At 32.9% G+C, this 14,903-nt stretch overlaps 1 protein-coding gene across 1 annotated transcript; it reads left to right on the top strand.

Annotated features, from left to right (window-relative positions):
- Positions 1 to 406: 406 nt before the first annotated feature.
- Positions 407 to 4,460, top strand: LOC132039019 (14-3-3-like protein B). Its single transcript, XM_059429551.1, has 5 exons — positions 407 to 643; positions 1,416 to 1,789; positions 3,512 to 3,634; positions 3,794 to 3,910; positions 4,125 to 4,460. Exons 1-5 carry the CDS (start codon positions 544 to 546, stop codon positions 4,173 to 4,175), a joined length of 765 nt encoding a protein of 254 aa, XP_059285534.1. The 5' UTR covers positions 407 to 543; the 3' UTR covers positions 4,176 to 4,460.
- Positions 4,461 to 14,903: the final 10,443 nt, after the last annotated feature.

Here is a 14,903-nt window from a genome sequence, read left to right as displayed (position 1 = left end):
TGGCGGTTATTTATAAAATAACTTTCAAAGACTCATGCTTAAAAGCTATTTTTTTCAGCTAATCCAAAAGAGCTTTATGATGTGAAAATATAGATTTATGATCCGCGAAAAAGTTATTTGTCTTGAAAGCACAAAATAGGAACAAAAGTGCAAATGACCCGTTGATTGGTCAAAAGACGGGCCGGACGTGACAACCCACGTAGCCCAATTTCGGCCCAAATATCTCTCTACCCATATCCTTACAATCACACTTTTCAAAATCCAGCCTGTCAATCACTTACTTTTCCAAATAATCCCCTAATCCAACGGCTCACATCCATCCTCCCAAAAATGAAAAAAAACAAACCAAAAAAAAAAAAACCTAAAATCTCTCCCGTCCCTTCAATTCAACACCAATAAAAAAGTCCAACACAGCAAACACCCTTTTAAATCCACTCGAAAACACACAAATTTCCCTCAGATCTCAATTTTTTTTCCCATTACAAACACAACACAAAAAAGAAAAGAGATCCCCAAAGTATAGAATAGAATCCCATTAATATTATGGCGCGTGAGGAGAACGTGTACATGGCAAAGCTTGCCGAGCAAGCTGAGAGATATGAAGAAATGGTGCAGTTCATGGAGAAAGTCTCTACCTCCTTAGGTACAACATAAATTGGTTACGATTTGATATTTTAATTCATGTCTAAATAGAATTTATAACTGTTGATTAAGGTTCTGGTCCGAAAGGGCGTGGGTTGAAATCTTCTCTCATCATTAAACTTCCCCACAAAAATTGGTTAGGATTTGATATTTTAATTCATGTATAAATAAAATTTTACAGACAGAAATTATATAGGAATAGATTTTTTCCTGTTTTGATATCGTACTACTCCCTCTGTCCCTATTTATGTGACACAGCGATTTATTTGTATGCTCTTTAAATATTTTAAATTGTTAATTATTGTGATTTATACTCTCTCTGTCTCAATTTATGTGATATTTTTCGCTTAACGAGATTCAAGCTGCATGGACTTTGACCAACATTTAAAGATGTATTTTTTCACCAAATTGATAGGAGAAAAGTTGCATTTTATTTGTAGTTTTCAAATATATAAGTTTTAATCTTAAAATGTTGAGTTATGTAATCCAATTAGCTTTATAGATAAGTTAAAGCTACTCTCAAAAAGCTAAAAGTATCACATAAATAGGAACGAAGGGAGTAATATTTTTGATGTAGTTTCCAAATATATAAATTTATTTCAAAAAACTGAAAGCTTCTATATCCGAATTCATGGTCAAAATTTAGAAGTTTGAATCTTGAAATTCCAAAGGTGTCACATAAGTTGGGACAGAAGGAGTATTTTACTTTAGTGGAGAATTGTAGAGCACATTCAAAATATTTATTAATTTATGAATTATTTATTTTCCTTCAGGTACCTCAGAGGAACTAACCGTCGAGGAACGGAATCTCCTTTCCGTCGCCTACAAAAACGTCATCGGGGCTCGTAGAGCCTCGTGGCGTATAATCTCCTCGATCGAACAGAAGGAAGAATCGAGGGGAAACGAGGACCATGTGAAATGTATTAAGGAGTACAGATCTAAGATTGAATCTGAACTCTCGAATATCTGTGATGGAATTCTCAAGCTCCTCGATACTAATCTCATTCCTTCGGCTTCTAATGGTGATTCTAAGGTGTTTTACCTTAAAATGAAGGGTGATTATCATCGTTATTTGGCTGAGTTTAAGACTGGGGCTGAACGTAAGGAAGCCGCTGAGAGTACTCTCTCTGCATACAAAGCCGCTCAGGTATGTCATCTTTATTGCTGTGTGTTTGATCTATTAGATGAAATGTGTGAAGCTTTATGGATCTGTTTGCTTAGATTTGAACTATATTATTTGTATCTGTCTCATTAGACTTATGTTAATTAATTTGCAGAATATGATTTTCCAAAGCGAATGTATTTAACTTTTGAGATAAATTATAGATACTTAATGTTAATTAGGTGCGATTGGTAAAGTGGTAGAGAGAAGATGATGAAAATATTTTCCAGTTTTGACCGGACACATTTGATCTATTTTTTTTTTTTTTTCAAAATTTTCCATTTATTTTTTTTGATAAAGGTAACAAAATTTTCCATTTATGATGAAATATTATTATTATCTTCGTCTTAGTTTGTTGATGGTATTTGAGTTGGTAACTGAATTTAAGTAAGAGGAGATCTTTTGATACATTAGTTAAACATGTATAACAATTCAAAAGTGTTTTTAGACTAGTGTACACGTTCAAAACAAAGTGCCAGACAATTTGAGATAGAGGGGTATATGCTTTTCCAGATCAGGCAGAATTATTTTGCCATATTTTCCAGAAATTTGATGTTAATTAAGATTTTTGAATTAAGAGTAAATTAACTTAATTCTCTTAATCTTTTGGATTAGAGAAATAATGTACCATTCACCTTCTGAATTGGATGCAGAAAGCCTTTTGACCTCAAATCAAAGGCCAAATGAAATAGTCATTGACGGAAGTTTTAAAAGGTCATATAGATATCCTCAAGTGATTAGTCGTATAATTTTAACAGATTCAATAATTATAATTTTAAGCAGTTGAATTGAGTATATGTTTTTCCGGATCAGACCATGTTTATTTTTTTCCAAATTTTGCTGAGATTTGATGTTAATCAAGTTTTGATTTAGGTTTGAATTAAGAGTATATCAACTTAATTTCCTTAACCTTTTGGATGAGAGAAATAATATCCCAGGTTATATGTTATAAACATCCCATTATCTAAACATGTCTTGTTACCAACAAAAAGATTAAAATTCTCATACAAAAGTATACTATCTCAAGAACAGTTGATAGAGGTCAGTACTTAAAAAACAATTCCAAATCTGGAGTAAAATCTTTGAAATTTTTCCAAAGTTTTAAGTTTGCAAGTCTTGCTTGTTTTGACTTATCTTACTTGGCCAAAATTACTTTTCATTCTTTCACGAAAAAATAGCAATGAACTAAGTTGCGCGGACTCTCCGTTCTTGGTACCGATCCCGTCTCGACACGGGTCGGGAGCGGGATACGTCCGGGATACAGTCAACCAGGTTCGGATACTTTGACCGGAGTCCATCGACAAATTTGGGGAAAATTGAGTTTGATTTCTCAATATTAAAGATAAAACAGATTTAAGATAAGGGAAATGACATACCTTCAATATTATAGTACTTTTGTCTCATTTCGCTGCTTCGTGTTTCAGAGAAACCAAGAATTCAACATTTATAGCTCTACTTTTTATAATTTTGAATTTTCTTAGCCGAATCCCCGCATCCGTATCCATACCCGGATCCGCACCCCCGAATCTTAAAATTTAGATTTTGCCGAATCCGACACTCGGATCCATACCCGTATTGGATACCCGCACCTGAGTCCGAGCAACTTAGGCGATGAACATTTCATTCCTTCTTAACTTTGTTCCAGAATAAGTTATGTTAAATGTTGTTGATCTTCAAATGTCCTGATTTTGGTCTCAATACCTGCAGGACATTGCAAATGCTGAACTTGCCCCAACACATCCAATCCGACTTGGACTGGCTCTCAACTTCTCTGTGTTTTATTATGAGATTTTGAACTCTCCTGATCGTGCTTGCAATCTTGCTAAACAAGTAAGAATTTCTTCGCATCCCCCTGTCATTCTTAGTTGCATATTATGTTTTTCAATTCAAACAAGACTATTTTGTTCGCAGCAATAACTTTGTATATCTCTCTTTCTCATCTCAACCGTGAAAAAAGCATCTTCATTTTCATCTTCTTTGTGTGGCTAGGCATTTGATGAAGCAATTGCCGAGTTGGACACACTGGGAGAAGAATCTTACAAGGATAGCACTTTGATCATGCAACTTCTTCGTGACAATCTCACTCTCTGGACCTCCGATATGCAGGTAAATAACTCAGCTGTTCCAAATAGCTTTTGGTTTATGTTTATTCATCATAATCTATCAGTTACAACAACATACCCAGTGTGATCCCACAAGTGGGGTCAGGGGAGGTAGGATGTACGCAGACCTTACAGTTTCTGAAGGACCCTCGGCTCAAAGTAATCTATCAGTTGTATTACTAAAATTCACGTGTTTGAACAACCTGTCTCGTATGCAGGATGATGGTGCTGATGAAATTAAGGAAACCAAAGCTGAAGAACAACAGTGAGGGAACCGACACTCCAAATTATCTTTTGACTTCTTCCTGGTTGTTTTTATTGGGAGAAGCTGCTTCTTTTTACTTATTTCCTTTCTTCTGTGGTTTCCCTTTTAGCGTTCTCTTATCCGCGACAATGAACAACTTTGAATATTGATGTTCAATTGTTTCATCTTTACTTTAATGTGGTTCTTTCTGGTGCTTAGTTTCTATGAAAAAGCATTTCAGTTGTATTTGTGAACTGGATTTATAAAATGGTATATCGAAAGTGATACTCAGCAATCAGATTTCTATCAAGCTTTCTTGTAACGTTTGTTCCCCTTTTTTTTACGAGTAATAGCACGGTTTCCCCTTAAAATGAACTGAGTCTTTAATTTTTGCCCTTCGAAATAGCAATGCTTATAGGGGCATAAGTTCTTTAAGGGCACGGCCATAACTTGTGAATATGATAATGCGTAACTTATGCCACTATAGGCATAAGTTCGAGGTTGAAAGGCAAAAATTAAAGACAACCATTTGAAGGACAAAAATTGAAGACCCAACACAAAATCGGGACAAAAGTGCAGTAAGAAGCCAAAAATAAAACGATAATTCTACTAAATCACCCTAATTATTGTTAAGTAATATGATGATTGAAATCAATAAAATATACTTTAAAAGTTGTGTAGTCACTAAGAATTCCTTGCACTTATCAATCTAATAATTAATAATAAGGGTAAAATAGATATAAAATAATAAATTATTTCTTGATTTTTTAAACTGAACAAATAAAATATAAAGGGAAAAGGACACAAATGGCCGCCATTATAAATAATCCCATGTACTGGTCCCATCTATTCCCAAACCCAAAAATTAGCCTATAAACTATTACCATCGGGCCAAATCTGTAGCAAGCCTTTTGTGGCGACTTTTAGTCACCACAAAAGATTTAAAAAGTCGCCACTAAAGGCTGGGTGGTCCAACAGCCCCATCGCTTTTTTTTTTTTTTTTTCAAAGTCAGACTTTTTGTGACGACTTTTAGGGCTGCTACAGAAAAATCAGGCTTTTTAGTGGCAATTAAAAAAGTCGTCACTAAAGGTTAAATATCCCAAAACATGTATAATATGTGTATATTTAATAAGAAATATCCCAAAAAACTCTGAGGCGATTTTTGTATATAATATGTATCATTTGTGTATAAAAATATGTGTTAGTACCTATCTATAATGTATAGAAATTGTATAAAATATGAATCACTAAGGTATGTATCATTTTTGTATATAATATGTATCATTTGTGTATATAATGTGTATTATAGAATAGAAAATTGTATCATTTTTGTATGTACTATGTATCATTTTTGTATAGAAAGTGTATATATAATTCCAGCATGTGTATATAAACTATATCAGTCTTGTATAGAAAGTGCATCATACGTATAAAAAATGTATCATAGAAACCGTATCATTGTGGTATATAATATGTATCACTATTGTATATGTTAAAAATAAATATCATATCATTATTGTATAATATGTGTATAATAAATGTCTAATTAACGTATAATTTATGTATAATAAATGTAAGATTAATTCCAGCATATGTATATAAAATGCATAATTCTTGTATATAAAATGTATGTATAATTCCAACATATGTATATATGTTGTAGCAGCCCTTTAGTGGCGACGTTTTTGTAAAGTCTTTTTTTTTTTTTTTTAAGCGGCGGGCATTGGGGCGGTAAAATTGGCATTATTTTGGGCGAGGCCGGCCATTTTTTGGCATTATTTTGGGCGAACGGACACCTAGTGGGATTAAGCCCAAACATTGGTTAAATGTGGAATTAGTTTGGCTGAGTGGACACACAGCGTCCTTTTCCCAAATATAAAATGATAAATTATTTCTTAATTTTTCAAATTGAACAAGTAAAAATAGGCAACTATTTTTAATTTTCAGAACACATAAAAATGGAAGGAGGAAGTACCTTCTTAATTTAGGTTATGATATATGGAGGAAAGTGTTTCCTTAGAAAGAACACACCTAGAGGTGGTCTACAATTTAACCAAGTGGGTGGAAACTCAGATCTTAAATCCTAGTAAAGATAAAAAAAAAAAAAAATGAAGTTACTAGATGACATTTTTTGAGAAAATGATCAAAATAGTCCTTAATGTATGGACATTGGTTTCATTTGGTCCTTAATGTATGCATGATGGAGAAATATATTTCAAAAAGTGATCAACTTGGTCCTAATCAATATAAGGAAGATTGCTACTTTTCCCGTTAAAATAACAGGAACCCTCACATATAATGTATAACAATACAAAATAAAACCTAGATTCTTCAAATTCTTCTTGGAACAGTCCAGTTCGAAAAGTTCACTTTCCCAACAACAACCCCTTTCTGATCAAGATCAAATCAACCAGGTAAGCGTTTTGTCATGCGATTTGGAATCATGATTTTATATTTTGTTTTTAAATTAGCAGTTGTTTATGAAATTTGCACAAAATTTCAACTTCAACTTCAACATCATGATTTCAAATCGAAAGTTCTCCAAAGAGTAGGATTTGGGATGTCAAATCATGATTTCAAATTTTTAAATATAAAACTCAACCCATAAGTTTATATTTTGTAAAAAAGACTCATGCTCGACATGAAGAGATTGGTCATACCACGTGGAATGATTATATTAAAGAATAACTAGTTACTACCATACATTGTTGATTTTTTGAAAGTGAATCTTTGTAAAATTATGTGTATGTGTAGCATGTAATCGCGAGCACTTATTTATAAAAGTAATATGGATATATGTCCACTGTGGGTATATACTGGGTATGTTGTAGCGCCTTAGCATAATCGGATACCTTGTGAACTATGATTTGATCATTTGGTAAGATTATATTAGAGTTGGGGAAGTTTTCATAGTTTTAAAAAATTGTGGGGTTTCCAAACAAAATTCCAACTTCAAATCAGCCTGATTTTATATTACTAATTTTAAATCATGATTTGAAATCATGTCCAAACGAGGCCTAAAGCAAACAAATGCACTTGCCACAAGAAGATGCAAGGATGAAAACAATGTATAGACAACTAAAGCAAATCAATTAGATTTGCTAAACACGTGAAGAATGGAAGAACCACATTCAATCCTTAGAAGGGAAAAAAAAAATCAAATTTCAAATTGAATGCAACAGAAGGAATCACATTAGTTTCCATTTGCTCCCTTCTTTTACTGTAGCAAATATATCGATAAGTATACTTTCAGGACAATAATTCAGACACTTAGAGAAAATATATTAGAGCAGGCACATATGTTTTACATGGTACGGTTATTAAACTTACATCCACTAGCAAAGATGAGCAATGCACAATTTTTGAAATAATGCAAACAATGATACCTTCATTAAACTTGCGTCCTCTAGCAAAGATGATAATGCAAAAAATAACAACAATTTTGAAATTACATTATAATCAACTCAAAAGTACCGGACATAATTACCTCATGAGTTGCCTAACTACAATGATTTATTGTTGGGTAAGTGAGCTTTTCGTATTTGGGGCTGCTCCTGGAAGAATAAAGGCTTTGTTTTGTATTTTTATATATTACGTGCGTGGATTCCGTCTATTTTGACGGGAAAAGTAGTGATTTCTTTACTTATAGGGTTTAGGACCAAATAGATTACTTTTGAAATACATTAAAAACCATTTTTATTATGTTTATACGTTAAGGACCAAATGAAATCAAAACTTACACATTATTTTCATCTATCTTAATTGTGATGGAAATATTCAATGAAACAGTTATAGTGGGTGCAAACTAAAGTGTAACACATTTTTAAACAAAGTCTAATTTCTATTGAAGCTCATGTTCAATCATTGTCAGATGGAATTTGAGGCATCAATTCTTACACGACCACAACCTGTGGTTGAAAAATGACAAAAGTTGTCCCTTATAGCTGCGAACTGTCTTGGTTAAGGTGTGTATTTTTAATCTTCGTTAAATATTTGGTAAATTATTTGCTAGACTTGATGGCATCCGGAAAAAAATAATTAAATAGCACACTAGAAAAGTTTTGTCAGACCTAGAAACTGCAGCAGATATTAAATATAAATAAAAAATAGCAGAAAATGCACGTCAAAAAGCAGTATCAGACACTAAAAATAAATCAAATGTAGCAAAAATTATAAAAACAACACCTCCAAATGTGAGTTCGCACTAAATTCCTTTTTTGTTCACCGTTCCCGTCAAATCTAATTAATAGAATTTGTAAATATTTGACGGCGACAACAAAAAAGCCCACTTTTATCAAATTCAAAGGACGAAAAGTACTCGAAAGTACGTAAGGAAATAAATATAGGGACCCTTTTTTGTCATTTTCTCCGTTTACAACCGGAATAGCATGTGTTGTTCGTTGGAGGTTGAAAGTTCAATTTGGTGTGCTTTAAGCTTTGATTTGTTGGTTTGGGGTTGTTAACTTCTATATGAGCACATCTTTAAGTTGAATATTGGCTTAATCATGGATGGAGCTAGGGTCATCGAAAATTACTTTATACATATAAGATTAAAAGAATTGTTTTTATATATGTATAATAAATGTTGAATCCTCTTGATTTTTTCACATGTGTATTTCTTTATAATTTAAATCATTTTAGTGAAATCTCACCGTTTAAGGGATGAGACTGCTATATCAGAAATGTTCACTCACAAATAGCCATGTTTTAAATCAAACAAGATATATCTAATGAACATAACGACAAGGCTGTCTAGGTTGGTGTAGAAGTTGATCATATTTGTTTAATCAGGAAACGGTATCAAATCATCATTTGTTGTGCCACGAAATTGGTGATGATATTAAAATAAAGGATTCATATGACCAGAAAAGTCTAGCTCGTTCCATGAAAAATGCCTACCAATTAGAGGACGTAAAAGTTGTGTTGTTGTGAGTTGTCTGACTATAAATATCTTTGAATTTTTTCCATTTCAAATTCGATTTGAACCAAAAATGAAAATTTTGAGGGTTATCAAGTGATACATATGCGGTATAGTTAAACCAAAATATGATAATAAAAATAGATATCTCGGATGCAGCCATACAGGAGAACTTCTCCGTACTAGGAAACTATGCATGCAGTGTGCAATGAACTTACGTAACTCCATTTTCTGATAACATCATCGTTAACGTTGATTTTCAAGACTCCAAGCATAGTTACCAAACCAATTAAATTTGTGTGGGTTGAGATGTCTGAGTACAGTTTAACAATGTTGATTTTTCAACATTCGAAGGTCAAATTATGTAAGTAATTCAAATCACTAAAACTTGATCGGGTAGATGCATCATCTAAAATAAGTTTTTAGGGGGCCTAGGGCAAAACTATGAAAATTTGATAGAAATTTGATCGTATAAAAGATGTTATAGGTCCACGATGTTGAAGACATTGATGAGGAAATGGTTTAACATATTCCTATACAATTTGAATATAAGAAAATGACCCCTCAAAAACAATTTATATTTTATTTTTAAATCTCTTATGTGCAACAATAGATATTTCTAAGGTAATTTGACATAAAACGAAAAAAGAAAATTGTAACGGCACACGAAACACGCGGCAACGCAAGTGCGTGTTTCATTATTATTACTAAGATTTGTAACCAAACTATGGCAAATTTGCCGCTCTAGCCAGTTGTTTATGTAAGAATTTGTCTAAATTATATTTATTTATTATCAGGATCGACTGGTATGGGCTTGAGTCTGAGGCTACCGAGGTTTCAAAAAATTATTTTTTTCGTACAAAAAAGTCAATATTTATTTTGTATTATTTTCTATCAGATTAAGTCTAAAAATAAGTGAGTATATATATATATATATATATATATATATATATATATATATATATATATATATATATATATATATATATATATAGTAGTATTTATATACCGAAACAGGCCGAAAAGTTGAGCTAGTGCCCTGCCGATCAAGAGATAAGCCTCAAATCTTTTAATTAGTCTTAATACATCTACAACCCCTTAAACTTGTCAGCGAATTTCATTTAGACACACAAATTATGACTTATTTCAATTGAAGACTTTAACACACGATAAAGTGTTCATATTAAACACTTTCGATTCAAATTTTAGAAAAAAAGATTGCGCGTATTCTAAAGTGCCCATTACGTAGTTAAGTTAACCGCTTAATGTATGTCACCTCCTTAATTAGACATGTTAGCCTCAATAAGTTGAAAACCTCTGGTCTGTTCTAATTGAGGCTAATGACTATAATTCATATTTCATGTGGCTAACTTAACTACCTAATAGACGTTTGACAACTAAACCGATGTATGTACATAAATTGTAACGATAAAATACTGACATATCATCTATTATTGCGATACCAAAATCAGGCTAGGTGAATGTTTGAACTAATAGGCCCTAAAGAGTTTGAGAAGGTGGTCAATCAGGACTAAAAAGTTGAAGGGGATTAGCTTACACAACAATCTTTTAAACAAGTGGGCAATATATACATTTAACTTTTAAAATATAAACCCGAAACTATATCATTAAAATAAGATGTTTAAAAACATCAAAAAAATATAACCTACTAATACTTCGTCAGAGCATTCACACTTTGAGAAATTTAGGACTATTTAAAAAACTTATAGTATGATGTTTTGTTGGATATTTATAAATTTATGAGTTGTGAACATTATTTTATATTTTAAGAATGTTACTTGAAATCCAATGTATGCACATGAATTGTAATAAAACTATAAAGATAAAAAGCTGACTTATCTTCTCTTCTATTATTACGATGCCAAAATTGGGCTAGTTGAATGTATGGGCTAATGATCCGAGTTTGAGAAGGGGTCAATTAGGCCTAAAAAGTCAAGGGGATCGGCTTACACTACAATCTTTTGAGAAAGGGATCAGGTTCTAGTGAACAAGATATGCAATTTTTCTAATTTTAAAATATAAAATGTAAATACATGAAAGTTAAAAGTCAACATAAAAAAATATTCAAAAAGCTACAAGGCTTGGCGGAGAAATCCAATTATTACCCGCATGTGTTCACTGATCTGATAGTTGGAGCTGTCGAGGTTGCAGTTCAGCGAGAGGATGGTGTTGTTCAACACCTCCTTGAAAAAACAGATTATCTGGACTTGCTGTAAAGAAATTCTGTAGGTATGGTTTTCGTTATACTGATCCTATCTTGAGCTTAGATATTAAACAAGCCATTTACCAATGTGCCCCTGATAAAGCTCCCGGGCCTGATAGTTTTACCATGGCCTTTTACCAAAAATCATGGGACATTATCAGAGAAGACTTTGTAGCAGTTCTAAACCATTTTATCAATCCTGTAGATTTTCTAAAGCTTGCAATGCTTCTTTCATAGCCCTAGTCCCTAAACAGAAAGAAGCAGTTGAGTTAAAGGATTACCGACCTATGAGTCTTGCGGGAGGGTATCTAAAGTATTAAGGAGCCGTTTTGCTTTTCTAGATGTTTAGATGCAGGTCACTCTTAATCTTTTGTAACCTCCTGGTGCTCTTAGGAGCTCCTTTTATTTTTATTTTATAAGAACTTTCGTAACCCTTTGCATCTCCTGGATGCTTTCTTTTTAATGAAATCTTGCTTGATTAAAAAAAAAAAAATCCTCCTTCCATAAAGGTTTGTGAGCATCTCATTGGTATAACCTCTCTTTTTAACCAGAGCAGCAGTTCACTTTCCACTTTAAAATACTAAAGAGCGATTGTGAGAAGATAACGACTTAAAAAGAGTCAACATGACAACATAGTAGCTTAATCTCTCCACAATCCACATCTCCCCTTAATGGTCTTCTAGAATTTGACAAGAAAGATGTAACGATGCAAATGACGGTTTTTTCTCATATGCACTATGATAAAGCTGAAGATAGCATTACTATAATAAAAATGATGATGCAAGGCCAACATGTGTTGATCATTCATGTAAGCGTAATCCATCTGGATGATGAATTTCACGATAACAAGAAATCTAAATTTATTCCATTCAGAGGCAGAAATGGAGATTTATGAAGACTCCTTAAGCCTAAATCTCAAGCTAGCTCCCGACTCGACTTTTTGTACAGATACAATATTAAAAAGTTTTAGGAGGATGCCTCGAGATATTTAATAGGAGTTAAACATCTCCTTATCATTCCTAGAACTATATTTTTCTTGACCATAGCTTCTTTTTATAGACTAAATTAATATTTTGTCAATTGCAGGATACATGCCAAAATTTCTATCACTGGTTGGAATGGATTGAGGGGCGGCTGCTGTTTTGGAGGTGTTGGCTAGGCACCCAATTATAGCATCTACCTGCCATATTGGAATTTGTGGAATTTTTAATATGTACAATCCAACTGTGAGTATTTTATTTCCCCTTTGTAGTCCCTGTTCTTCAAACTTGTGCTTTGATATTATCAAAACTTTGATTGATTTCTATAATTTCTATACATGATATTTTTCAGACCATCTATGGCGTTGGTAAAGCTTATGCTCCTATCGCCCAAGATAGTGCAGGCCATGCTTATCTTGTGGTTGGTTATGAGTATGATGCCCATAACCAATTATACTATATTATCAAAAACTGTTGGTGGCTCAAGTATGGTCACAAGGGTTATGTCAGGATCAGGGCTGGTTTGTTGTCTCATTTTTACACTATTGGTGATGTTTTACTTGAGGAATGTTATTCCACACCCTGTTTAGTGTTTTATCTATATTGGGTAGGTGTATTTATATTTTTGTGAAAATTCCTGCCATAACCGTTGTGACCATACTCGAGCCCACAACAGTTTTTGATAATGTAGTATAATTGGTTATGGGCATCATACCTATAACCAACAATAAGATTTGCCCGAATTTGGAAGATGAAATATGTGGTTGTAAAGGCTCGTGATGAGGATTCTATACAACTCTGTATCGATGCCGGTTAAGCAACACTATCGACTGATCATCCACTGTCATCGGACAACAAAGAGGTGGCCCTTTGGAAACACGTCGAATAGCAGCTAGTATGAGGTTAAAGAACCTACTTTCTTGTTGTTGTTCTTGTTGGTGATGAACAGAGTTGACAGAGGAATAGACCTGAAAGGACAAAATTGAACTTGGGTATTATCATTTCACTGGCCACTGGTACTAGTATGTTAGGGAGAGAAGAGTTACAGAGTCCGATGAATTTTCTATCAAGTGGATTAAGGGTCTATTAAAAAAAGGGGGGGGGGGGGGGGACCGTTGCTATTGGGGCTATTATTTTTCCATTTTATCCATCCTTCATTAAAGCTTTTCCCGGAAAAAATTATTTTAAAAGATAATAGTACAAAAAATTGACGCCCTAAGAACTAAAATGATAAAAATTCAGAATCTCTTGGAAGAGGGTAATGAGGGAGAGAAGGAAGAGGCGGAAGAAAAAGAAGAGAAACAATAGAAGGTACTTTCAAGTTAATAAAATATTAGTCATTTGTTGCAATAGAATACCTTGGTTCTTGTTGTCAACAATCTTATTGATATATATAAAGGTTTAAGTAATTTAAATCAATGTTCTAATTATTAGACAAAGTTCATCCAAATTGATAAACCCCAAATTGATTTATTTTGTTGAATAACTTTAGGGTCTCGTGATTAAATGAGTGATTCACACTATTATGTCAGATTAAAAAAAAAGAAAAAGAAATCAAACTTCAAGGAAATTGCTCAAAATTTAAAACCACGTACGCACATTAATAAAACTGCGAGGATAAAAAGCTGACATACTCTCTATTATTGTGATACCAAAATCGAACTAGTTGAGTGCATGAATTAATTAGAGCCTCAGAGAGTTTGACAATGGGTCAATCAGGACTTAAAAAAATTAAGGGGATCGACTTATCCTCTGGGTTATAGTGGGCAATATATGTAACTTATAAATTTTAAACTCTAAATATACGTAAGTTAAAATTAAACATTAAAAAGAACTCAAAAGACAAAAACCCTTGAATTTTATTAAATACGGAAAGGGTCATATTTTTTCCTGCACTATTCAAAATAAGCTATATTTACCCTACATTATACTTTTCCAATGTTGCATTATCTTTTGTTTCAGTGTATTCAACAGAAAAGAAAGTTTTTTTTTTTTTTTTTTTTTTTTTACAGAATGTTATTTTATTTAAAATTCCTTTGAGTTATGTTGAGATATATTGCACAATAGAACTAGAACAAAATAAAAAACCAAGAAGGTACGCTTGATCAAGCAAAGGCATCGCGACTTTGTTAAAAACCGGATCATGACATTCAACCACAAGTGCTAAAAATATTATAGCAGGATTTGACTAGATTTCCTGACAAATCACCACAGCTTGTTGTAAAGGCAAATCTTAGCTAGTATCAAATAAGAAATCCTGACAATCACCAGAATTTTACTTAAAAATCTAGGAATCACCATAAGTCATCTTGACAAATGTATGGAGCGTGACTCTCTCAAAAAAATTCTTAATGAGGTAAAGTAAAAGAATAATTTCCTAGATATATGACAATAAATTCATAATTACCATAACTAGCAATAAATACTATTCAACTTTCCAAAAATAGCAACAAAATCGTTTCAAAACATATCTAACGTCTACAAATCCCACAAAATTACAGATTTTGTCTTCTCTTTCCACAAACCCTAGTTGCCATTGTACCCATCTCACACACCGAGTATGATCGCCATTGCTCTGTCAGAAAATTGTGGAAGCTTCTCTCCCATAATAGTCTTCATTTTTTGTTGTT

The sequence above is a fragment of the Lycium ferocissimum genome, chromosome 12 (assembly GCF_029784015.1).
Source record: "Lycium ferocissimum isolate CSIRO_LF1 chromosome 12, AGI_CSIRO_Lferr_CH_V1, whole genome shotgun sequence".
NCBI classification, from domain to species: Eukaryota; Viridiplantae; Streptophyta; class Magnoliopsida; order Solanales; family Solanaceae; genus Lycium; species Lycium ferocissimum.
This window is presented reverse-complemented; position numbering and strand designations above follow the sequence as displayed.